The following is a 25520-nucleotide window of genomic DNA, read 5'->3' on the forward strand; positions in this document are numbered from 1 at the left end:
AAACTGCCTAATGGTTTGAATGCGTGGAGTGGAAGGTGCCCCGAAGCTTTGGAAGATGACCATCTGTTATATCACTGGTAGAATATAACCCATATAGCTAATACTGCAACAATGATCAATATGACGAACATACTTTGATCTTTCTGATTTTCCTGAGTAGCGAGTTCCACACAGCGAGAACTAACTTGCAGAAGGTTATTTCACCACTAGCAAATCCCCGCGCTGGCACAGTTCTTAGAATACTTTGTTACTTGTATGGTTACTGTTATTCTCCTTAATCTGTATCCAAAATCCTAGTCTCTCCTTGCTTCTTGAGGTTCCCCTATTTTATCATCATCCCTTTACACTTTGAATTGTAGCTTTCTGCTTGTGCTACGTATAGGACCCTAGGGGGAAAGGCAGAAGTCTTATCTCAGCTCGAATAAGGACTACTCATTACAGCTGCAGCCTCAGAGAAAAATGCACCACCTTACAAACCATCTCCAATAAAATCTCCCTGTTCATTACTAACTCCCCAATAATATTAAAACCACACAGGGAAGTGCAGGGAAAATAAGCACACTTGTCTAACGTTTTTAATTGCCCGCTTTCATCAATACAGACTTCTTCAGAGAAGGGTGGATTTGGTAGAGTGAGGCCTTCTACAATGGATGAGCAAAGAGGGTGAACAGTTGTTTGCACATGTGAGGTGAGAGAAGAAGTGTGTCTGCAGTTTATTAGTTTGGAGATTCCAAAATAATCTGTGTTGAGCTGTTAGACAGTCGGTCCTCTGTACTGGTATCCAGTGATGCTCTGTATCATCAGGTAATGTCAAGAAGTGGCAGATTTCAATGACTGTAATTTGAAGTTTTTGTGTTTTGTGCAGAGTTAAGACTGGGAAGTAGTATTTTCCAAAATGTGTATGGCAAGTGTGCTTATTATTTTAAGTTAGGAGGTTTGGTTTTAAAATGAGAAATGGAAGTTGACCCGGTTATTAGCTGGTTTAAGAGATGAGGAGATTATGCCTTCCTTCAATGTTATTTAGAAAATCTTTATTTAGTCTGTTTAGAGTATTGCTTGACTTTTTCAGATTACCTGTGAACACTTTAAAGGAGTTTCAGAACTGACTGGGTGTGCGGAAGAGCTCCTTCTGGTTTCAGATGTACTGTAGATGGCTTAGCTCTGTCAGTGGCTATTCATGTGCCTGCTTTAAATTTGTGGAAGGCTAGTTTTACTATTACTTAGGGTTAAGCTTTCTATTCAGGTCATGCACTTTCCCTTTTATTAAACATTTGTGTGAGTTTCTGTGTTATCAAGGGACAAGAGAAGCCTTTGAGATTTCTCTGAGGAGAAACAGCCTTTTATAGTGGATTCAAGTATGTTACAGTTGGTTCCTCATTAGCACAGTAAGCATACAATTGATGGATTCTAATTTATTTAGCAATTTACTTTTTTCTGCTTTTGGGAGAGACTGAATATCTTTTAGAATGGGGGATCTGGAAATAAATATTGTTTGGTCCGTGGTCATGAAAGGCAATGGGTAGGACTATTATCTGCATCTTTCTAGAAAGATAATTATGTTATGCAGTGAAATGGTATTTGATAGCGAAAAAGAACTTGTGGGCTGTTTTACAATCTAAGTTAGACTGTTTTTGTTCAGAATGTTTCTTATAGCCTAAGAAGTTTAGGTTTAGGGAGACCAAAATAATGTTTTTCTCTTCTGCTGTTTGGTGTTAAAACTTATGTAATGATTATAAAACTATAATGTTACTTAACAAGTATATATAACAGGGGGAGGTGAATTTTTACAGTGTGGCCAACTGTGATCTGTATTGTTAGCCAGTTACAATCTTCCTTCACAACTCATCAGCAGTGTTGGTATTCAAACCCCATCTGTGCCATCAGGTTATGACATTTCTGGTGGCAGTAGTTGGATTCAACATCTTCCCATCTATGCCACCTAAGCATCATATACTAGTCTAGTGCTATGCTGCAGAAACAACAAAGGAGTCAACCTCAGGATAAAGTAACACAAGAAAAGCCTTGTCAGAATGGAGTTAATAATAAAAAGCCAACTTCTTGGGGGTGGAATGGCCCAGAATCTGGGTGATGTAAAGTCACAAATATAACATCTTTAACAGCTAATATTAATAACAAGATGACAGTACAGTTGTGTAAAATCTTACCATAATGGCAGATGTCCTTCTCTTCACTGTTGCAGTATTCATAACATGAGGGATCCTCTGCTGAGGGTGGCCCAATGACCGGCTAGTATACCAAAGCCTTTAGATTGCCTTAAGGTACTCTGTACGCAACACATATGCTCCTCACGTAATGCAGGGCATAAAGGTGACGTCAAGACATAACATCGTAAGAACTAAGAGCCCCAGTAGGAACACCAGTCCAAGGAAAACCAAGAGGTGACATCCAGATGAGAAAAGGACCAGGTTGGGGAGGGAGGGAGTGCATATTGCAACAGTGAAGAGAAGGACATTTGCTGTTATGGCAAGATTTTACACAACTGTACTATGTCCTTCCATTTCACTGCTGCAACATTCACAACATGAGAGAGAGTGCCAGAGCGCACGAAGAAACTTAGGAGGAGGAAGGCTAAAGTACAGTTTTGTACCTACCATAAATGTAGATGTTCGAGTGTTCACCCTGCTGCAGTCATCACACTTGGGTTATCTTGTCATCAGGCGGTCCCGCAGTCGGCCTGAGTTCCAAAGTCTTGGTCCGGCGTCGGTTGCTGTTGCTTCTTCCCTGACGTCAGTGCGCCAGGGGTATACAAGAGGCATCCAACGCAATTTTCTTCAGTTTTTCTTGCTCCGGATGTCAGGTGCCCCCCCAATAGGAGGTCACTACATAGTACCAATAACACAAGTGAAGCACAAACAAAACATACCTCCAGCTATAAGCAAATACACCACAAAGGCTGTATCAGATTTGAAGGCATAGAAAGGTTTCAGTTAGATCAGAGAGGATGGAGGGAGGGTAACCTGGACTGCAGCAGGGTGAACACTCGAACATCTACATTTATGGTAGGTACAAAACTGTACTATGTTCATCGTGTTACCCTGCTGCAGTCATCACATTTGGGTTGAATCCCAAAGCTAAGGATGGGAGGTGGAATCAAACAGGGTTAGAAGAGGCTAGTAGGCCCTGCAAAACTGCAGTGGCGAAGCCAGCTCTAGTCTTAGAGTAAAGTGGTAAGTGATAGTGTTTGGTGAACATGTGTACTGAACTCCAAGTTGCAGCTTCCAGAATACCTTTGGTTGGCACCCCCCCCCCCCCCCCCCGAGGAAGGCTGTAGATGTAGCTGCTGCCCTGGTGGAGTGGGGCCTTATGCTAGCAGGAACTGGTTTTCCATGATGGGAGTAGCAAAAACGTATGCAATGTCCTATCCATTTTGAAATGGCTTGTTTTGAGATAGCCTTTCCTTGTGATGCTGTAGCATACGATACAAAGAGCTGGTCAGATTTTCTGAAAGCCTTAGTTTTATCCAAGTAGAAACGCAGTTGTCTGTGAATGTCCAAGGAGTGCAGGAGTCTTTCTCCTTTGTTCTGTGGATTTAGGAAAAAGGTGGGTAAATGGATGGTTTGATTTAGAGCCACACTGGATACCACCTTTGGCATAAAGGAGGGGTTAGTTCATAGGGAAACTCTGTCTTGATGAAAAATGAGGAAAGGCTCTACTGCCATTAGTGCCTGTAGCTCTGAGACTCTTCTGGTTAAAGTAATTGCTAGCAGCAGGGCAGTTTTCCATGATATAAACTTTAAATCAGCTGAGAAAGCTGGCTCAAAAGGTGGTAGCGTAAGCTTTTCCAGAACAAAGTTGAGGTCCCAAGTTGGAGTTGGTGCTCTCCTGGGAGGCCTTATGTTTATGGCCCCTCTGAGGTATTGCCTTAGAAGTGGATGTGAAAATAAGGGAGGATCCGTGTTGTAGTGAGCTGAAATAGCTGAGGTGTGGACTTTAATAGATGAAAAGGAAAGACCTTTGTGTAACATCTCAGTTAAATATTGTAGAATCTGAGGTATGTCAGGCTCAAGGGGATTTTGGCCTTTAGCTTGGTTACAGGCGCAAAATCTTTTCCATTTGTTTGAGTAGGCTTTCCTGGTGCTGGGCCTCCTGGCCTCCAGAATGACATCCATAACAGCTTGTGAAAGAGGAGCTGGCTGGTTGTTTAGGTGATTTGCCATGCAGCCAGATTTAAGGTCTTGAGCTGTTTGTGTAGAATCTGACTGTCTTGCTGTGTGAGCAGATGAGGAATCTGTGGTAAACTCCATGGTGGGCCGTGGGCCATGTTCCTTAGTAGTGGGTACCAGTGCTGGCATGGTCAGTCTGGGGCAATGAGTATCATTCGTGTTCTCTCCATTCTTTCAGCAGCACCTTTGTTAGAAGGGGCAATGGAGGGAAGGCATATACTGTCAACATTTTACAACTGAATGAGAGTGCGTCCACTTTCCAAGCTTGATGGTGGAATGTCCTTGTGCAAAATTATGATAGCTGATAGTTTTGGGGGTTGGCAAACAGGTCTATGGCTGGGCGCCCCCACTTTTGAGTTATCATTGCAATTACTTGTGGATCCAGTTTCCACTCGTGGGGATCCATGATGTTCCTGCTTAGGTCGTCTGCCAATGTGTTCTGTTTTCCTGGCAGGAATTGTGCTTGTAATTAAACTTGGTAAGCCAGTGCTGTGTTCTACAAGGTCAGTGCTTGCCTGCATAGTGGGTAGGAGTGTGTACCCTCTTGCTTGTTTATGTACCACATTACTGTGGTATTGTCTGTCCTTATTATAAGTTGTCCTGGATGTAAGAGGTCCTTGAAGGCTGTCAGAGCATTCTGTACAGCTAACATTTCTTTTTGATTGATGTGCAGATTTCTTTGATCTGTAGTCCATTTGCCTTGAACGCACTGTCCTGCCATGTGTACCCCCAGGCATAGTCTGATGCATCTGTTGTCATAGTTTGCCTGGCTGGGGGTAAGGTGAAAGGCTGACCCTTGTTGAGGTGACATGCCTGAGACCACCATAGAAACTCCTGTTGAAGGCAGGGAATGAAAGGTATCATTGTTTCCAAGCTGTGGCTGTGTTGAGTCCAAATGCTTTTCAGGTACCATTATAATTTCCTCATATGCAGTTTTGCAAATGGTATTAGTAGTATGCAAGATGCCATGAATCCCAAGGCCTGCAGAATTTTTCTTGCAGGGAGTTGGGTCTTTGTTGCCATAATTTTGAAGTATTGAGTTAGTTGTAGTTGCTTGTCTGGCGTGAGGTAAGCCATCTGGGCCGTAATATTCAAGCTGGCACTCAGGAATGTCATGTTTTGTGAGGGCACTAGTTTTGATTTCTTTTCGTTTACTGTGTACCCTAGGCAACTTAGAAGGTGTTTGACAAACGCCAGATGTTGTAAGAGAATGTCCTTGCTTTCTGCTTGGATGAGGCAGTCGTCCAGGTATGGGCATATTTGAATTCCTCTTTGTCTGCAGTTTTGTCTGACAGGGACATGCAGGTATGCCTCCTTGAGGTCCAACGTTACTAGCCAAGCCTTCTTGCCCAACATGGGAAGAAGCTGCTGTAGTGTTAGCATCTTGAATTTGGATACTTGTAAATAGGTGTTTAGAATTGAAAGGTCCAGAATGGGTCTCCATGCATTGTCCTTTCTGGGGACTAGAAAGAGCCTTGAGTAAAATCCTTGGCCTTGCTCCTGTGTAGGTATCAGTTGAATGGCTCTCATGTCCATGAGAGCTGTAATTTGTTTTTGTGCCTCTTGCCCATTGATTTTGTGGCAGGTTTGGCATTCCTTTTATCCTTGGCAAGGAGTGGGAATGGAATCTGTATCCTTGTGTGATAATGTCTAGGACCCATTTGTCCTTTGTGATGATGCGCCAGTTGTCTGCAACTGCCAAGAGAGCTTTGCTTAGCAGTTTGAGGGTTAAGTCATTGTGTTTGTCTTCTAGTAGTTTGGGGCCTGTCTTCTCCTCCCTTCTGTGGTGCAGTGCCCCATTGGAGAGGTTTGTAAGGGATTTATGCTTGACCTCCGCCTCTTGGGCGTCTGTATTTACCCCTCTGTGGTCTGTCAGAAGCTGGAAAGGACCAATTTTTTTGTTGGCCAATTTCTGCTGAAGCAAGGGGGTTGTACCTGTAAGAAATCTTTGACCGTCTGCATAGACTTTGCCTTATCCTCCATTTTCTTTAAAACCTCTTCTGTTTAACCCCAAATAAGACATCCTGCTGTAAAGGTGCATCTAGTAACTTTGCTTTAACATGATCAGGCAGAGATTGTTCCTTTAACCAAGCATGCCTACGTATGACAGACCCAGTAACAGCTGCTCTACAGGAAGCTTCCAAGGAATCAAATCCACATTGTAAAGTATGTTTGCCCACCTGTTCAGCTGCATGCAACAGATCCTGCATTTCCTTGAATTCAGACTGTTGAGAGTGTGTGCTCATCTTTTGCTTTAATTGAGACATTAGGAATTGCTGATATTTCAGCATGTGAAATTGACAATTTAGTGCTCTCATAGCTAGAGTAGCTGAGGTGTAAACCTTCTTCCCCCACCTATCCAGTGCTCTAGAATCCCTTTCAGAGGGCACAGGATTTTTAGCCATAGAAGCCTTAGCCCCTTTAGGACCCTGGGAGATTGTCTCTGGGTCAGCAACAAGGCTTTTGTGAAGGAATTTGTCTGAGTCAGGCACTCTATAATATCTGTCTGGTTTGGCTGGAGCAGGAGGCAGGGAATCTGGATTTAGACTAGATTCTAAGTAAACATCATCCACAATGTCTAAAACTGGAGGGATAGCAAGTGGTCTGTGCTGGGGAAGTAAAAGGAACTCTCGGAGCCTTTTCTTTGAGTCTGAGTAGTCCTGACCTTCCCAGTGGAAATGTTCCCTCATGGTATGTAAGGTTTCCCCAATGGAATAGTCTTCAGGGGGAGATGCTGAGGGAATGGAATCTTCAGCATCAGAATCTTCATAAGGGGGAAAGGAGTAATCTTGTTCCTCAGAGGAGTCTGAGGAAATAGAAACTTGATCAGAGGAGGCGTAATCCTCCTCTTGTCTAGGCCTTTTGTCTGGGGAGGGTTGGGAACCCCTGATCAGAGTAATCAAATCTTCAGCCATCTTAAGCATCTGTTTCTTCGGCATGGGGCCTTGAACTGGAGACTGATGTACAGTCTTTTTAGGTTTTAGAGGAGTCTTAAGCTTAGCATAAGATTTTATGGTAAGAGTAGTCGGTCTGAAGACACCTTCTGTAACCGAAGGTGTTTCCACAGCACCGGCTTCTCCTTCTGCGAAGCTATCGGTAGGGCCTAAGGAAAATGGCTGCGTCAGCCTAGTACTCTCTGCTTGAGAATCCGAAGCGGTCTGGGGTTCCAATTCTGCGGTTGTCAGGGGCTGCGTAGCCGCCTCACTGAAAACCGGAGAACCGGTGACCGGCCCAGCCGAGGCCTCGGTGTCTGGCTTGGATCTAGGCTGCCTGTCTTTATCTTTGCGTTTTTTTATGCACGCCGGTAGTCTGTTCTGACGGCATAGTATAATTAAATTTTCTACCAAAGTAGTGTCGAGCGAAATCAAAGCGTCGCTTTATAGTTCGCTTCTTGAACCTAGCACAAAACCGACAACCAGTGACGCCGTGGTCTGGGTCTAGGCAAGGTATACAATAAGAATGAAAGTCTTTATGAGGTATTTGCTTCCCACAAGAAATGCAATTGTTAACTTTTTCTGACATCGGACTGAGGCAAGAAAATTTTCCCCAATGGGGTACTTAGGTTTGAAGACTTCGGACTGAAATTCGATTCGAAAATCTCAAGTGTCGGCCGACCGGCACTTGCGAACTGCTTCTGCTTCGGGCACCGCGCGGCAAAAAAGACTGAAGAAAATGGCGTCAGATGCCTCTTATATACCCCTGGCGCACTGACATCAGGGAAGAATCGACAGCAACCGATGCCGGACCAAGACTTTGGAACTCAGGCCGACTGCGGGACCGCCTGATGACAGGATAACCCAAGTGTGCTGACTGCAGCAGGGTAACACGATGAACATCTAGGAAGCCATGAAGGGTGGCCCTAGCAAAACCAACTCTAGCTCTGCAAATTCCATACATGTGCTTGGTAAATGTATGCAAAGAAGTTGAGGTAGATGCTTCAAGAATAGAGTAAGTAGCAGAACCCTTGTAAAAAAGCACCAGAAGAAGCCACAGTTCTAGTGGAATGAGCCTTTACAGCATAAGGAAAGGTCTTACCATAAAAAACATAAAAAGAAATAGTGTTTGAACTCCAAGAAGAAACAGCCTGTTTGGATATAGCCAATCCCATAGACTTGGGATGAAAGGAAACACAGCTGATCCAATTTTCTAACAGTCTTATTATCTACTACTCTTTTATTCAAATAAAATCTGAGTTGTCTATGCACATCCAACATGTGCAGCACCTTCTCACTAGCAGATTGTGGAGAAGGGAAAAAAGTGGGCAAATGAATAGGCTGATTAAGGGGCAACATATTCACCACCTTGGGCATAATAGAAAGATGAGTATGCAAGGACACCCTATTCTTATGAAACACTAAAAAAGGAGGAGAAGCCATAAGGGCTTGAAACTCAAGACACCTGCCTGGCAGAAGTAGGCTAACAAAAGAACAGTCTTCCAAGAGCAATGTTGTAAGGAAGCTGAAGTTGCAGGCTCAAAAGTAGCGAGACTCAATTTCTCCAAAACAAAATTAAGATCTCAGGAAGGAGGCCCAATACGAAGGACGCGTTTAAGGAATTGTTTAGCTTCAAACCTAGAAGCTAAAGGAGGTGATAAAGGCAGATACGCAGAAACAGCTGATAAGTGGGCCTTAAAAGAAGAAGAATAAGCCAACCCAGCACTGAGCAATTCACACAGATACAAGAGATCCAAAGAAACATCCACAGAAAGTTGATCCAGGTTAAGTGAAAGACACCAAAAAGAAAACCTTTTCCCATTTTGATATGTAGGATTTCTTAGTATTGGTTTCCTGGGATACTGCAGGACCCTAATCACAGCCACAGAAAAAGGTGTCTTATGTGGAATCAAAATCCTATCAATCAGAGTCAGCTGAAGAGTGGACAAGTGGGGATGCATGAGAGATCCCTTGTCTTGTGTGAGTAGGTCTAACCTGTGAGGTAACTTGTGATAACTGCCCTTGGCTAAATACAGAAGCGGAGGGAACCAATGCTACCTCGGCCAAAAGGGAGTCACCAAAAAGATTTTGGGAACGTCCTATTGAATTTTGAACAGGACTTTTGGAATGATTGGGGGGGGGGGGGCATAAAGAAAGATCTCCTTCCAAGAAAAAGAGAGGGTGCTCACCTTCTACACCAGAGGACCTGGGAATCTAGCCCAAAATAGAGGAAGATGTCTGTTCAGAAAGCTCTCATCTCTGACACTGATTTGCTCCTCCTGTTGAAGAGGAGACCAGACCCCCTGCACCTTCAGGGAGTCAAAAGCTGCTCCCCATCCCACATCTGAGGTGTCTGCGAATAGCTCCCAAGATGAAAGAGGGGGATGAAAGGGAAGCTCTGGGTTTAGAGAACTGCTGGATCCACCAGTGAAGCTCCTTCTTTAGACAGGGAAGAAGAGGAACTACAAAGTCTAGAGGATGCGCATGTTGAAGCCAAACTGATTTCAGGAACCACTGAAATTTTCTCATGTGGAGTTTGGCTAGAGGGAGCTGTGGGGTGATGGATGCCATAAATCCCAGAGCTGTCAAAAACTCCCTGGCTGTGATAGAGGTTACAGGAAGAAGATTTTGAAAGGATGAAGTGAGAGTCAAGACCTTGGGAGAAGGCGGGGATGCCAGCATAGGCACCATCTGAATCCTGCACCCCAGAAAAACATGGTCTTCAGGAGGAGTCAGAAAGGACTTTTTAAAGTTTACTGTGAACTCCAGACTTTGCAGAAGGAAAATGGCACAATAAAGACTTTGCAACAGAATCTCTGGAGAGGATGCTTGAAACAGGAGATCGTCCAAGTAAGTAAATACGTGGATTCCCCTGAATCCTGCAAAAAGCAATCACAGGAGGTATGCATTTGGTGAATACTCTTGTGGCAGTAGAGAAGCCAAAGGGCAAATCAAAGAATTGAAAATGTCAGGAAGCAACAGAGAAATGCAAAAACTTCATGAAAAGGAGATGAATAGAGATATGGAGGTAAGCATCCTTGAGATCCAGAGAAACCAGAAAAGCCCAAGGAAGCAGCAAAGGAACAAAGTCTGAAGGGATAACATTCAAAAGGAAGGAACCTTCAGAAAAGATATTCAGATGAGAAAGATCCAGAAAGGGTCTCCAAGTACTCTCTTTCCTGGGGACCAAAAACATTCTGGAATAAAACCCTTCCCTCTTTGAGCAGCTGGAACCTCTTGAATAGTTCCCTTGAGTCAGAAGATCCTGAAGCACCTCTGAAAAAAAGCTTAGTTCTTGAGGTGGCTGAAGAATGCCCATGGAAGGGGGGGTAGAGATTTCCAAACCATGAAATACCCTTGATGAATGATGAAAAGAATCAAAGAATCTTGGGTTATGCTTAACCAAACAGGAAGAGACAGAGAATGACTAACAGAAAGAGGAATGTGGCTGTGAAGAGTCTGGTAGTCAGACAGCACCTGGATTATCAGGAAAGAGCTGCTTCTGGGCAGGTGTAGTCTGAGTAGATTTAGCTGGAAGAGCCCTCCTACCACCTTTTTTACCTTTAGGAGGAGGATGAGACTGCCTTCAAACAAAAGCTGGCTTACAATAGTTCCTTTGGAGCTTAGGCACTGGTGAAACAAAAATAAGTTTCAAATCTTTAACTCCTTGCATTTCTCCTGCAGGGACTTTAACAAATCAACAGCAGCAGGCACCAAACAAATATCTGCTGTCCAAAGGAGCGCCCATCAAGAGCCTTAATATCAGGCAGAGGTTGAAGCCGTAGCCAGGAATATCTCCTCAAAACAAATCTTGAAGCAGCAGCTCTAGAGGAAGCATCTACTGCATCATAACTACACTTAATGGAAGAGTGAGCTACCTGAGAAGAAGCCTCTAACAAGCACAAAGCAGAAGTCCTACCCTCAGAATCAGGAAGGTCAGAAATAACATGACAAGCCTGTGAAAGGAGAGCAAAAAACATATTTGGTCATATGAGTCTAACAATTAACAGCCCCAAAGGCTAGAATGGCTTAAGTATAAATTTTCTTACCCAGCTTTTCCACAGTCCTGCTGTCCTTATCAGAAGGAAGAAACTTAGTGGAGGGCAGTCATTTAGAAGGCTTATCAAATGCCACAGAGACCACTGAAGGGTCAGCAGATGGACAATTGTAAAGGAATTTAAAATTACCAGGCACTTTGTAAAACCAATCTGGTTTCTTAGGAGCAGAGGACTGATAATCTGGAGCCTGAGAAGCAGAGGAAAATGCATCCAGTAAAGCAGCAAAAACAGGAGGAACAGCAGAGGGGGCTAGGAGACTCCATTTGAAAGAGCTCACATCTCTCCTCTGCACTTCAGACACCTGGGAACAATCCAATTTAAAGAACTCCATCATCCTAGAATGGTACCCCAAAACAAAATCTCCTCAAAAGGAGATGCAAGACTGGTCGACTCCTCTTCCTCACAACCATACTCCAGAGGGGAAGAAATCTGGGTAGAATAGGCCAAGGATTCCTCGTCTGAATAGTCTGCCTCTTTAGAGGAATCCTGATCCCTAGGATCTCTTGGGAGGGGAAAACAAACAAGGAGGAGCCGGAACAGAGACCCCCTGAGGAGGCTTCAAAGCTATAAAGGCATTAAATAAGCCCTGTGCAAAATTCTGCCATTCACTTTGAGGATCCTCAGGAGTACAAGGAACATGTTTTGTCTTTTGCTTCTTTTTTAAGGGGATGTCTGCCTTATGAAACATTTAAGGCTTCTACGTCAGCTCACACTCAGTCATAGTCTTGACTTCCTCCATCACCAAAATCTGAGGAACCCCCCCAGGCACTGCAGTGATAAACAGCCGTGGTTCCCCCTGTATGTCCTAAATGGATGTCAGCAAAGCCTCTGAGGATGTGTGAGCAGTCAGATCCATGCTGGCCTCTGAAACAGTCACAGCAGAGAAATCCAACCCAAGAACCAGGCAAACCTCTGGGCTTTCATCAGCCTCGAGAGTCATGTCCCATTTAGGAGATGCAGCCGAAGAATCCGGCCTTTTTTGGCCCTCTTAGAAAATGGCTAACCCTCAGGCCATGAAGTACCCTCCACAGCATGTTTCGTTAAAAGTTTGAGATGCTGGTTTTCTAAATAAATAGCAAAGGATGAAAGATCACTGCTTAAGTTCTTTGGCACAAAAACCTGACAAATATTGCAGGATGTATGATCGTGAGAAGCCCCTAAATAAACAAGCACTGCTTGTGTTGGCCATTATGGGGAATCTGTATCCCACCATTTCCTGGATGACATGAACCCCCACGGCAAAACAAAAGATGAGCAAAAAAAAAGGCCTACCGGGGCACTTATCTGAATGGCTAGGTACACCAGCAATGACTCAGATGATCAGACTGATGATCAGAGATGGCTGACTGGTGGCAAAGAAGTTCTCAGGATAGTACATCTGGACGTCACATTTATGCCCCACATTACATGAGTAGTATGGCGCACCTTAATGCAAGCTAAAGGCTTTGGTATACTGGCCAAACATCAGGCCACCCTTGACAGGGGACCCTTCATGTTGTGAATACTGCAACAGTGAAATGGAAGGACATCCCCTGCTTACCAGGGTGGGTGGAGTTGTCTCCCCTGCTGACACATACAGGGCCACACAAAGGAAAACATCATCTGTAAGATCCTCAGAAGAAACACTTTACGGTGTTTCTAGTGTGTTCTTAATTCAGCAGGTACACAAGTCACCGCAAAGAGAATATTTTGCCTTCATCTCACAGCTGCATGACTGCCTTGTACATCACATCACCAAGTTAAGGTTTCTAAGTAAAATGGCTTCCATAATACTAGCTTAGAGTTATTACAAATGGCCATCACAGTTAAGTTGTATGTTGGCTAAATGGAGTATTTCTGTTAGTGGCAAAACATAATTTCCACTGCAAAAAATCTGTTTAGCAGTGTAGTGAATCAATGAATGACTAACAGCAAGTTCATAAGTTAAAAGTTAAAACCAATACCCACAAAGTTTCTTTCCCTGTTATTAACAGGGACTAACAAGTTTCCAAAAAAAAAATATATGTAGCCAATTTCATGTCACATTTTGAATGGCATAAACATAGAAGCAGTATACTTCCTATAAGTAATCGTAAGATATATGCATATCTGCAGTACATAGCGCCATCACTTCTGATGACCAAGTGCAGCAATATGGATACATAAAGAAGTGTCTGGGCACAAGATTTTTTTTTTTAGATAAACACATGAGCTGTCTTAAAACAGTAACTGCGAAATGTCAACTACTAACCGCCTTTTGGACAATTAATGGTAAACTCAACTACAGCAATATTAACATGCATGGCCTTCACCACAGTGAGTCAATCATGCTAACTGTGGGTAAATCCTGAAACTTTCACAAGCTGAGCTGTGATTACTGTTGCACTAGTTACGTGTGCCATATGACAAGCAAAATTAATGCTGACAAATATGCTCACTGGGCTGGCATCTGAGGGGTCAGGGGCCAGATGCTTTCTTCCAAGATGACCACAAGACCTTCTTACTCTTATCTTGCAGCCTGAGGGGAAAGTAAGCCCTGAATTTTCTTGAAGATATCAATGAGAAACAACCTGTCAAATGAGACCACTTGGGGTTAACAACTAAGAATCTCGGGAAGACCTGGATTCAGTATGCTTTGGCTTTTTAGGTCTTGAGACTTGGCAGATATGATGTCACCCATAAGCATTTTTTTTTTTTGAGAAATGTGGCGTATCTTCCTTCAGTGCAGAATGGATGACATTTGTGCTTTATGGAAAGCTGGTTAGAGGGTATTCAGATGGCTGCAACACATTTTAGCTAAATGTTCTGCAGAAGGACTAAACACTGAAAAAAAAATAATGAAACAAAGAAAAAAATAAACTTAAAATTATCAAGATAACATTTTCCTTCATTCAAGGTTCTTTTTCAGTGGTGGTAAAGAACTGAAGAATGTGCAGATGCTACTCTACTTAAAAAGTGACACTGTCAAGAACAGTACTTCGTAAAGACGGCTGGAAAAATTTGCTACAGTATACCAGCTGTCATACCTCTCAACTGTCCAGGTTTTTGCAGAATGCTCAGATTTTTGCATCATATTTTTGGTCCGTTCTTCATAAAATTCATGATTTTCTGGCATATTACTGAGGACTGAAATCACTAAATAATTACATGTATTTGAATTTCAAGCTTCATATCCTTTGTAAAATGCATGTTAACACAAATCCTGTTACTCTACCAACTTTAACAAACAAAAACGGATAAAACACAAGCCGTAAAAATAACCAAAAATATATATATATAATAAAGCGGCTGAAGAACTGAAAGCACAAGGGCTAAAAACTTTTTATTAAAACATTCAGTAACAGAAAGCAAGCTTTTGTCCTAAACACAGGACTTTATCAGACTGAATGAAGCCAAGCACAGACACCCCCTATATAACTATTATAACTCTACCAACTTTCTAAGTTTATAAGAGCAATATTTAAAATCTGTCCCTATTTTTGGGCCTTCATCTTCTTTGTATTTTGGGCTTTGTCTAGATTTCCTGTACTAAGACATCAAGAAGTATGCCGATTGTTTATTGTAGGAAGAACCTGGAACTTTAAATCTGCTGCAAGAGACATCTTAGGGTGAGATAAGGCAGATTACCGAATCCACAAGTAATGTCAGATAAGCTAACCCCATCTCCCACAGCAACAGATGTTTGTTTTTTTCCTATGGTATGACAGTTGACAAGCTAAGATAATGGTTATCCGACAAAGACTTCTTGCACTCAGTTACTGGTACGTGGACAGTAATAACAATAACAAAAATAATAATGTATGCTTAAGAGATGCAGACTGATGAATCTACTGCAATTTTAGACTAATAAAGAAAAAAACAACTGCTACTAAGAATACAGAGGGTCAAATTATCGGTTTTAATGATGTATTTCAGTTCAAATAAGCAATAAACCAGCAAATTAACCACTCACTGATAAAATGGAGCAAGCAGTATATAAAAGTACAAAATTAAATTAGGTACCTTGGTGCTTTTTTTCGTATTTTCAAATATCTCAGCTTGGAAGTTAGTCCCATTCAAAGATACAGTAGAGCTGGTATCTGGGGTTGCAACTTCAGAGAGAGTCAGTGCACTAAGCTGTTCTTCTAGAGACAGACTAAAGCCTTCACTCTCCAGTTCTACTCGATCAAGTGTCTGTAAAACAGGGCATATGAAAACAGTTATCTTACCAGTTTTTTTTTTTAAATATTCCAGTCATCAATAATCTTGAAAAATATGGAAAGATTATAAATGACACCTATATAAAGGTTCTGTAGATTACGTAGTAGCTGAAAAAGAAACTGGGACCACTGACAGTTAAGACCAATATGTTTATAATTTAGGAATGTGTAATACTAGCAGCATGAATAGTTTTGTTTTCATCTTCACATTAGAAATGTAACACTGAACTAAATATTGACCGTGGCTTGCAGATCACATCAATGAATAAATAAGTTAATTACCAAGAAATGTCAGCAATCCCAAATGTGGAAGAATATGACCACATTAAAGAACTGACCAGGTTAAAGAACTTCACAGGAGTGTCTTTAAGCCTAGCAAGGATATTAGCAATATCTGATAATGAGTAGTATATAAATACATCAAAGACATAGAACCTCTTCAGTTCTTTCCCCAGTCAAGATAAACCTAACAATCTCAAACTAACAAGGTGTTCTGACCAGATTAAAAACAGAAACATGCACAAGCCAAACATTACACAAGGCAGCCAGCAAAGAGAACCTTTCCTTTCTTTCCATATGCATAAAAATTTTGAACCCACCACAAAATGTTCCAAGTGTTCACAACATATCTGAAGATGATTCTAAAGCTATGAACTTACAATTCAGTACCACAAAAATCCACTCCGTGTCTCTTCAAACTAGATCTAAATGCCTTCTGAAACAGCCACTGGCATTGCTTATGTGGAATTATTCAAACATCCTTACCACTATCTTACCACTGGTGAGTAGTCTTTAACTAACCCTTCTCAGTCATCCTCTGTACTCATCTTCTGACTATGTTGCCTAAGCCAACTTGCCTTACTTGGGCAGGTGTTCATCTTCTACACTTTTTCCCTTATACTTTTCTTCTCTCTTTTCCATTCTAACCCACATTTCATACACTTTTACCTCTACTTAAATTTTTGAACTATAGTCATTTATAAATCTCCATCTACAAACTCTTATGTAAACAGTTACAGAAGTTAGCAATCAAACCAAATACCATTCTAATGAATGATTTCAGCTACTCACACACACTGGCAAACATTTACTACAAACAAGTATGCCCAGAGACTTCTGGACTTTGTAACAGTTCATGCAAAGGACAGAAAAGCTCATGCTCAGAGGGTAGCTCGTGTTTTGCAATGCTGCAGGTAGTCTTTAGGAGAGAGTCACCATTTATTCTTGACATTGAAAATGGAGATGCAGTCTGAAAAAAGTTCTATGTTGTCCACAGTTCCTTTATGTTTGGACAAATGTGACCTACAGACGACCTTTCAAGTTCCAGCTTTAGAAGGAAAGATATTTGGAAAGGGAATTCGAATGAGAGGCCCTAGGATCAAAGTAAGCAAACTACTGGAGAAAAAGGTTTAGGATTCCTGTGTGAGCTTACTACCTGGGACATTTTTGTATCTAGGTCTGACCTAATTAATGTTCTAACAAATGGGATGTTTGACATTCTCTGTTTTTTCAACTGTTTGCACTTTGTGAGATCAGCGAACATTGTATTTTTCCAGTGGGTGTTTGATTTGGATTAGACGTCGAGGGATGGTGTATGCTTTTACGTAACTTGCTTGCCTCAATAATTACTGAATAACTGACTGTATCTTATCCCTACTAGGTGGTTAGTGCACGCACCCCATCAGGATAGCCAGTAGCCAAACCCTCCAAATACTGTCCCCCACTTACTCCTTTATCCACTCACTACAACTGCCTTTTCCTCCCTCCACTCCTCCCTTCTATATCCCTGTGAATACACCCCTCACACATTTAATTCTAATCCTCAAACTTAACCATCTCTCTTCCCACACATCCTTCTCACTCAACTCATACTCTGTCTCTCACCATGCAAACAAAATCTGCCTATGCTCTAATACCCTTATTTCTAAGCCTAATCCTCTTCTGCTTAGTCTACCTTACTAGCCTCCCACAGTTTCAGCACTCCCCTCCCTTTCATACAACTATGATTTACATTAAAAAAGACACCCTTTAAAACCCAAGTCTCGCCCAACCTCTACAAACATAATGAATCTTTTCTATTTCAAAGGAAGCTCTTCCTTACCCCTAGTAAACCACTTCTCATACCCACCAAACTCACCTCATTAGGTTCCAATATCTACACCTACGACCCATTAGAAAATAGATACCTATCCATACTCTACTCAAAATTTATCACCCTCCTCCTCCGTTCTGGAGACATACACGCTAACCCAGTGCCTTCATACAACTCCACCTCTAAACCACATTCACATAGCTCTCCCCTGCACCACAAATCTCTTCTCCTTGCCACACTTAATGCCAGGAGCCTTTATAATAAAATACCTTCCTTGCATGCCTGGAACTATCATAACAAACCTGATATTGTCTCTATCACAGAAACCTGGCTAAAACCACACATAAAAGATACCGAAATTATGCCCCCTAACTATAAACTTATAAGAAGTGACAGATCTCAAAAGAAAGGTGGAGGAGTAGCCTTGCTCTTCTCTTCCTCCTTAACAGTAACACCCTATACTAAGCCCATACTCTCATTTGACACCACCGAGCTAGCCCTCGCCCTTCTCAAAGTAAATAACAATAAAACATTATGCATTACCTCCCTGTACATTCCTCCTGGTAACAATATCCCTATACTGGAAGATATTCTTGCCTGGTTCACTTCCAACATAAATAGTGAGACTATAATCCTAGGCGATGTCAACATAAACTGGTCTTCCATTAACTCATCTACCCCTTCTCAAAGCATCAACCTATATCAATTCACACAGCTAATCAAAACCCCTACTAGACCAAATAAATATTACACCACAGGCAGCATCCTTGACTGGATACTAGTCTCCCACCCAAACCGAGTTTCTGATAGTGGTACTCTCGCAGACTCCCTCAGTGACCATCTCCCTGCCTACATATGCCATTCCCCCTCCACCATCCTCTTTCAAAACAGACACAGTACCACCCGCAACATGCAAAACTTCAACCCCCTAATTTTCTCTAATACCTTAAAACAGATAGACTGGAACCCTCTAAAGTCCCTCCCTTTACTTGCCGCAGTCTCACATTTCAATAGAATTTTCACTGATATACTTAACCACTTAGCCCCCAGTAGAACCAAAAGACTCGGATCCAAAACAGCCCCCTGGCAAACTAACGACACAAAACTACTTATGCATCACAGAGATAAAATCTGGAAATACTACCAAAAAAGCAAAACTCCCAACTCTCTTGCCAAATACAAGCAACTGTGAAATCAAGTAAAAAAAAAAACAAATAGCCACTGACCGCAAATCCTACTACCTTAAACTTCAAAATAATCATAAAACCAACCCCAGAAAATTTTGGAATAGTATTTCATCAATAGTATCCCCAGGCAAAAAAGAGAACCCTTGCCCTGACCCAGACACACCAGACCTCCACCTAGCTACCCAATTTAACTCCTTTTTCATTGACTCCATAGGCAAACTCACCTCTTCTTTCCCTAACATCCTCCCCAACTTAACTGATAACAAAAACTTAACATCCATGAACCTTAAGTCCTCCCCTTTTACTCTCAAATCCATTCCTACCCACATTATAAAATAGCTCCTACAAAAGGTAAAACCTTGCTCTAATGCCCCAGATGACATTCCATCCAAATTTCTCCAACTAGCTGCTGATGGTATAGCCCTTCCAATCAGCATCCTAATCAATCGCCCCATTCAGGAGTCCTATATACCATACCTCTGGAAAAAAGCCTTCATCATCCCCCTCCATAAAGGAGGTACAAACTGTTCAATCTCCAACGTTCGCCCTATTGCTATCCTATCCCCTATCTCTAAGATACTCAAAAAATGTATTCACCCCCAACTATTGCCCTAACTATTGGACAACCAACTCCTAACTCCTACCCAACACGGGTTTATACCAGGACATAGCACCACCACTGCTATTCTTTCCTTCCTCGAACTCATTAACTCTGCTCGTGACTCTGGGAACATAGTTTCTACACTCCTCCTCGACTTACCTAAAGCTTTCAACACTGTCTCTCATGTGCTTCTAGTTTCTAAACTCTTCCATCTTAGTCTCTCCTCTTCGTCTGTCAAATGGTTCTCCAGCTATCTCTCAGCCAGGGAACAAGCTGTAAAATGGAACTACTCCACTTCCTCTTTCCTTCACACCCCAACAGGTGTACCCCAAGGCTCTATTTTGGGTCCTTTACTATTTAACATTTTCATCAATGATTTCTACCAAAAGATCCCCAATGCTAAACTGGTGCAATATGCAGACTCCACTATCATCTGCTCAGCCAAAACTCTTCCTTTACTAATAAACCTTATGTAAGAAGCCTTCTCCGCCACTGAGTCCTGGATGCTTGACAATCACCTAGCCCTAAATGCCACCAAATCTAAAATAATGATCTTTACCCCTTCTAGACATATTGCTGCTGACAAAGCATCCTTCTCTATACTTAGCCTAAACAAAACAACTATCGAAATAGTTCCCCATACAAAACTTCTGGGCGTTCTTATCGATGACCAGCTAAAATTTGATATCCACCTACAAACCAATATTAAAAAGACTCATCAAAAACTTGGTATGCTTTATTGACAGGCGCTACCCTCTTCTAGACAACTCCTATCTACCACCTACCGCCTACCCTCCCTTTTGTAAGGAGCTCCGCTACTCTCTAACCTCCAATCATCCCTAAAATCTAAACTTTCCTCATGTTATAACAACATTTCAAAGTTTGCCACAGGATCCAAATCCTCTACTCACCATTGCAACTCCCTACATGCTCTAAATTGGTTGGAACTCCCAAGCTACCTAAATTTCATTTAACTAACTACAGCACACAAATTAATTTTCAAACCTTCTAACTGTCCATCACTCTCCTCTTCCCTAAAACTTCACCAGTCACATAGAATACTTAGATCCACAAATCAGAACCTCTTAGAACTTTACAAGCCTTTACACGCACCATGGCAACTACTACTATCATTCTCCCTTGCCAGATTATGGAACTCTCTTCCCCCCTTACATTAGAACTACCCCTAACCTACCATCCTTTAAAACTCTACTCCACTCTCACCTCTACTCCCTCTGGGAGTGCTCCTGTACCCATCCTACCTGATTACTGATACCTATCCCTATTCTATTCTACTCCAATCTCTGCCACTGCTTCAATTCATCTCTCTAAAATTCCTTTGCCTAAATACATGTAGTGTATTAAATGAACATAAATTTATTGTTTTTGCTAATATCTTATAAGTGATTGACTCAGCTCATATATTTCAAGATATGTAAAATCTTGCCTTGCTGTATATTGAATGTTAAACTGTTCTCATATGCTGTACTAATACATTGTATATTGTATACTGTCTTTCTGTCTGGAGCTTTTCTCCTCGGGCCTCCATTGAAAATGGGCTACCTTGGCCCAATGGACTTTCCCGGTTAACAAACTGAAATAAATAAATAAATACATACATACATACATACATGTCAATGAACTTGGCGAAACTGATCCCCTTACTCACCAAATGTGTTAATCTTATTGACCTTGTCCTCACAAACATTTTTCCCAATTGTACCAGCCTGCTTGTTACATTCTCCCTACATAAAATCTGATCATCTTGCTGTGATCCTATCTATGAAAGCATGTTTTATAGTCCCCGATAACTTTTCTATATAAAGGAGTTAGTCCGAGACCATTTATTTATTTACTGACCTTAATGACAATCACAAAGGGTACAGCTCCTCAACAAATCTTGCAACTAGGGCTTACTGTTCTGAATTTTACTCACTTATGGATAGATGAATTGAGGTATCCATACCAGTCCAAAGCAAATGCTCCTGACCATCATTAAAAGACACCAACTTCATCATTACAGGAGGGATTTAAAACTGGTAATTCTCTCAAACTTACAGTAGGAAATCTAAGCCTGTCTATAAACTTAGGACGGCAACCAATTCAAAAAATAACCATAAAGCCTTCCTCAGCTATATCTGGAACCTTTGATATAAACTACAATTATGTACTAAACGCATCTCAAATGATACCTCCTTCTCTGACCCCATGGATATGGTTAACCCACCCTCCCATTTCTTCCCTCCATTCTCCATCAAATCCCCTCCCGAGATAAATTTGGACAAAGTACTTTTGGTATTTTCCAGAATTAAAAGAACTACTTCCATGGGCCCCAGCAATATTCCTGAATGCCTGCTGACAGGTTTGCAAATCCTTTCCAACTGTTCAACCTGAGTCTCTCCACTGGTTATGTCCCTAGGGAGTGGAGAATGGCAGTTGTAGTGCCCTTGCATGGAAGTTGTCCTTCTACTGTCACAATTACAGGCCTATCAGCCTTACTCAAATTATTTGCAAGGATTTGGAATATATTATAGCTGAACTAAATAATGATATAGAGTGGATATAAAAAGTGTACACACACCTATTAAAATGCCAGGTTTTTATGATATAAAAAAATGAGACCACAATAAATCATTTCAAAACTTTTCCCACCTTTAATGCGACCTATAACCTGTGAAATTCAATTGAAAAACAAACAAATCTGTTAGGGGAAAAAATAAAAAAAATAAATAAAAAACATACAATAAGCTGGTTGCACAAGTCTGCACACCCTTAAACTAATATTTTGTTGAAGCACCTTTTGATTTAATGACAGCATTCAGTCTTCTTGGGTAGGAGTCTATCAACATGGCACATCTTGAATTGGTAATATTTGCCCACTTGCAAAAGTGCTCCAAATCTGTCAGATTTCGAGGGCATCCCTTGTGCACAGCCCTCTTCAGGTTACCCCATCGACTTTCTACTGGATTTAGGTCTGGGATCTGGCTGGACCATTCCAATACTTTAATTTTCTTCTGGTGAAGCCATTCTTTTGTTAATTTGGATATATACTTGGGGTCATTGTCATGTTGAAAGGTGAAATTCCTCTTCATCTTCAGTTTTTTGAAGGTTTTGGGCCAAAGTGACTGGTATTTGGAATTGTTCATAATTCCCTCCACCTTGATTAAAGCTCTAGTTCTAGCTGAGGAAAAGCAACCCCAAAGCATGATACTGCAACCACCATGCTTCACCGTGGGGATGGTGCTCTTTTGGCGATGCGAAGTGTTGTTTTTGCGCCAGACGTACCTTTTGGAATTGTGGCAAAAGGTTCAACCTTGGTCTCTTCAGACCATAACATTTCCCCACATGCTTTTGGGAGTCTTGATATATTGTTTTGCAAATTTTAGCCAGGCCTGGGTGTTTTTCTGTGCAAGAAAAGGCTTACGTCTTGCAACAAAAGCCCATAGTCCAGTCATATGGAGAATACAGGAGACTGTCGTCACATATAGTACACAACCAGTGCTCGCCAGAAATTCCTGCAGCTCCTTCAGTGTTGCTGTAGGTCTCTTGGCAGCCTCCCTGATCAGTTTTCATCTAGTCTTTTCATCAGTTTTGGAGGGACATCCAGATCTTTGCAACATCACTGTTGTCCCATATTTTCTCCACTTTTTGATGACTGTCTTCACATTCCATGGTATATCCAATGTTGTGGAAATTTTTTTGTACACTTCTCCTGACTGATACCTTTCATCAAGGAGATCCCTTTGATGCTTTGTAAGCTCTCTGCGAACCATGGTTTTTGCCGTAGAGGCTGTAGAGACAACTGAGTAAATGTTTGAAAAATCCTACTAGGACAGCCAAACTTTATTTGGGGTTAATCAGAGTCTCTTTAATTGATGGCAGATGTGTACCCAAGAAGACTGACTGTTGTAATTAAATCAAAAGGTGATTCAACAAAGTATTAGTTTAAGAGTGTGCACATTTATACAACCAGCTTATTGCAAGTTTTTTTGTTTTTTCACAACAAATTTGTTTGCTTTTCAATTGAATTGTACAGGTTACAGGTCACATTAAAGGTGGCAAAAGGTCTGAAATTATTTATTGTGGTCTCTAATGGCATTTTAACAGGGGTGTGTAAACTTTTTATATCTACTGGAGATGATCTTGTATATCTGGATACACACCAGTTCAGCTTTGCACAAGGCAGATTGTGCCTGCTCTGTCTGGTTGAGTTCTTTGAAAGGGTCACTGATGCCATGGGCAAAGGCCATACAGTTCACACTGCTTATCTAGATCTTTTCAAGGTTTTTGACACTATTCCCGATGCTAGGATTATTAAACTCTCCCAACTCAATACTAACCTATACATAGTTTGCTGAATTGGTAACTGGCTGTTTGGCAGAACCCATACTGATAAGTGTGGTGGGGTATTTGCTCTAGGCAGAAAAATGTCACTAGTGGTGTCCCACAAGGTTCTATCCAGAATCCCCTTCCTCAGTGTTGGTGCAGTGGCTAAAAATCCTTCTACTATGCACAGCTTATCCTTAAATGGCATCTCCTCAAAGTCCAAAGAAGTTAAAATCCAATTTATTAATCCCTTACTAGGATCATCATTGAATATAATTCACCCTTAAGTATGTACCTCATCAACTGCCTAAACCAGCTTGACAGACCTCAACATTTCCTCACCAAAAAGAGTTCAGATCCCAGTACCCTTTGTTACTCTGACAGTATAATAACTTTGTCACTCTACTCAATATCACAGACTTCTGAGGGGTGATCTTTACTTTGATTTTGGGGCCATGAATGACCGAGCACTCTATTTATTCATAGACTGTTACTAGGCTAATGACCCGGGGGGGGGGGTCCTTTCTAATCCTAGCTAAGTTTTCCCGAAAGAATGATGATGTCCTGTATCCAAACAGGTTATTTGGGGTCAGGCATTTACATGCTACCTCTCTCCATAATGGACAAGGGTTCCAGGCCTTGTGTAAATTTCCTGTTCCTCATGCACTGGTCTAGGTTGTGCTTAAACTGTGTAATAGACAAACTCAGCTTCACATGGCTGGGAGGCCTTCTCCATAGGAAGGACCGTCTTTGGGACACAACTGTCTCTCCAGCATGTTCTGTTTAAGTCACAGACAAAATTCAGGTCCCTAGACCTTGTACTTCTAGTACTCTGACATACAAATATGTAGGAACACCTTCACCTAAATAGAAGTGATAAAGCAAGCACCCAGTCTAGAGACCTAAACCTACACTATGGCATCAACACCTAACCCAACATGTACCCTTTTCTGGAACAGGCTGCCTTTACCTATCAAGCAGAATCTTTTCCTAGCAATGTTTAAAACCACTCTGGAAGACTGCATGAGTGAGAAAGAAAATGTGTAGAATCTAAAGATAACCATAGATGTCCTTCTCTTCCATGTGCAGTATTCTGTACATATGGGGTTTTCCTCTGCTACTAGAACGTCTGGCCAATATACAAAAGATTTCAGTCACTGTATGGTACGTGGGATGTCTGACATGTCTTATCAGTGCGTGGGCCATAAAAGTGACATCTGCACACACCAGACCTCAGAACTGAGCACCCCAGTCGTAACCAGTCCTTAGAAGGTAATGCAAGTCCTGTGCCATCCAAAAGGGAACTGCTGAATAACAGGCGGGGTAGGTGGGAGGGAAGGAACACTGCAGTATGGAAGAGAAAGACATATATGGTTATGGTAAGATTTTACGCAACTTTGCTATGTCCTTCTATTCACATGTCGCAGTATTCTGTACATATGGGTGAGTGTCAAAGCTCACTGTGAAGAAGGGGGAGGTGGTCTAGTAGAATCCTCCAGGAATCCATTTAGGATAGCCCTGGGGAATCCAGCTCTGGACCTAGAAATCTGGTCTATCTTGTTATGCTTTGTGAAGGTGTGGAGAGAAGACCAAGTAGAAACTTCAAGGATAGTGGAGGTGTCCAAGCCCTTGAAGAAAGCTCCAGAGGAGGCCATTGCCCTGGTGGAGTGTGCCTTAATACTCCCTTGCAAGGATTTCCCATGGTATTTGTAGCAAAAGGTAATAGCTTTGGAAATCCATGTAGAAATGGTTTAGATACTGCTTTTCCTAGGGTTCTGGGGTGGGAAGAGATAAACAGTTGATCCACTTGCCTGATTGGTCTGGTTTTGGGCAGATAGAATCTGAGCTGTCTGTGCAGATCCAGGGAATGAAGTACTCTCTCACTGTGGACTAGGGAAGAAGGTGGGTAGGTGGATGGCTTGGTTTAAGGAAATGTCATTAACCACCTTGGGTATGAAGGA

General features: G+C 41.8%; 1 protein-coding gene across 1 annotated transcript in view; it reads right to left on the bottom strand.

Moving 5' to 3' along the window:
• The window catches only part of TTF2 (transcription termination factor 2), a 618261-nt gene that overhangs the window by 103489 nt on the left and 489252 nt on the right, over positions 1-25520 (bottom strand). Inside the window, exon 7 of the mRNA XM_044071547.1 lies at positions 15157-15327. Coding sequence (XP_043927482.1) covers positions 15157-15327 — 171 coding nt within the window. The remainder of the gene's footprint in view (positions 1-15156; positions 15328-25520) is intronic.

The sequence above is a fragment of the Protopterus annectens genome, chromosome 5.part0 (assembly GCF_019279795.1).
Source record: "Protopterus annectens isolate FY-2018-M chromosome 5.part0, PAN1.0, whole genome shotgun sequence".
Lineage (NCBI taxonomy): Eukaryota > Metazoa > Chordata > Ceratodontiformes > Protopteridae > Protopterus > Protopterus annectens.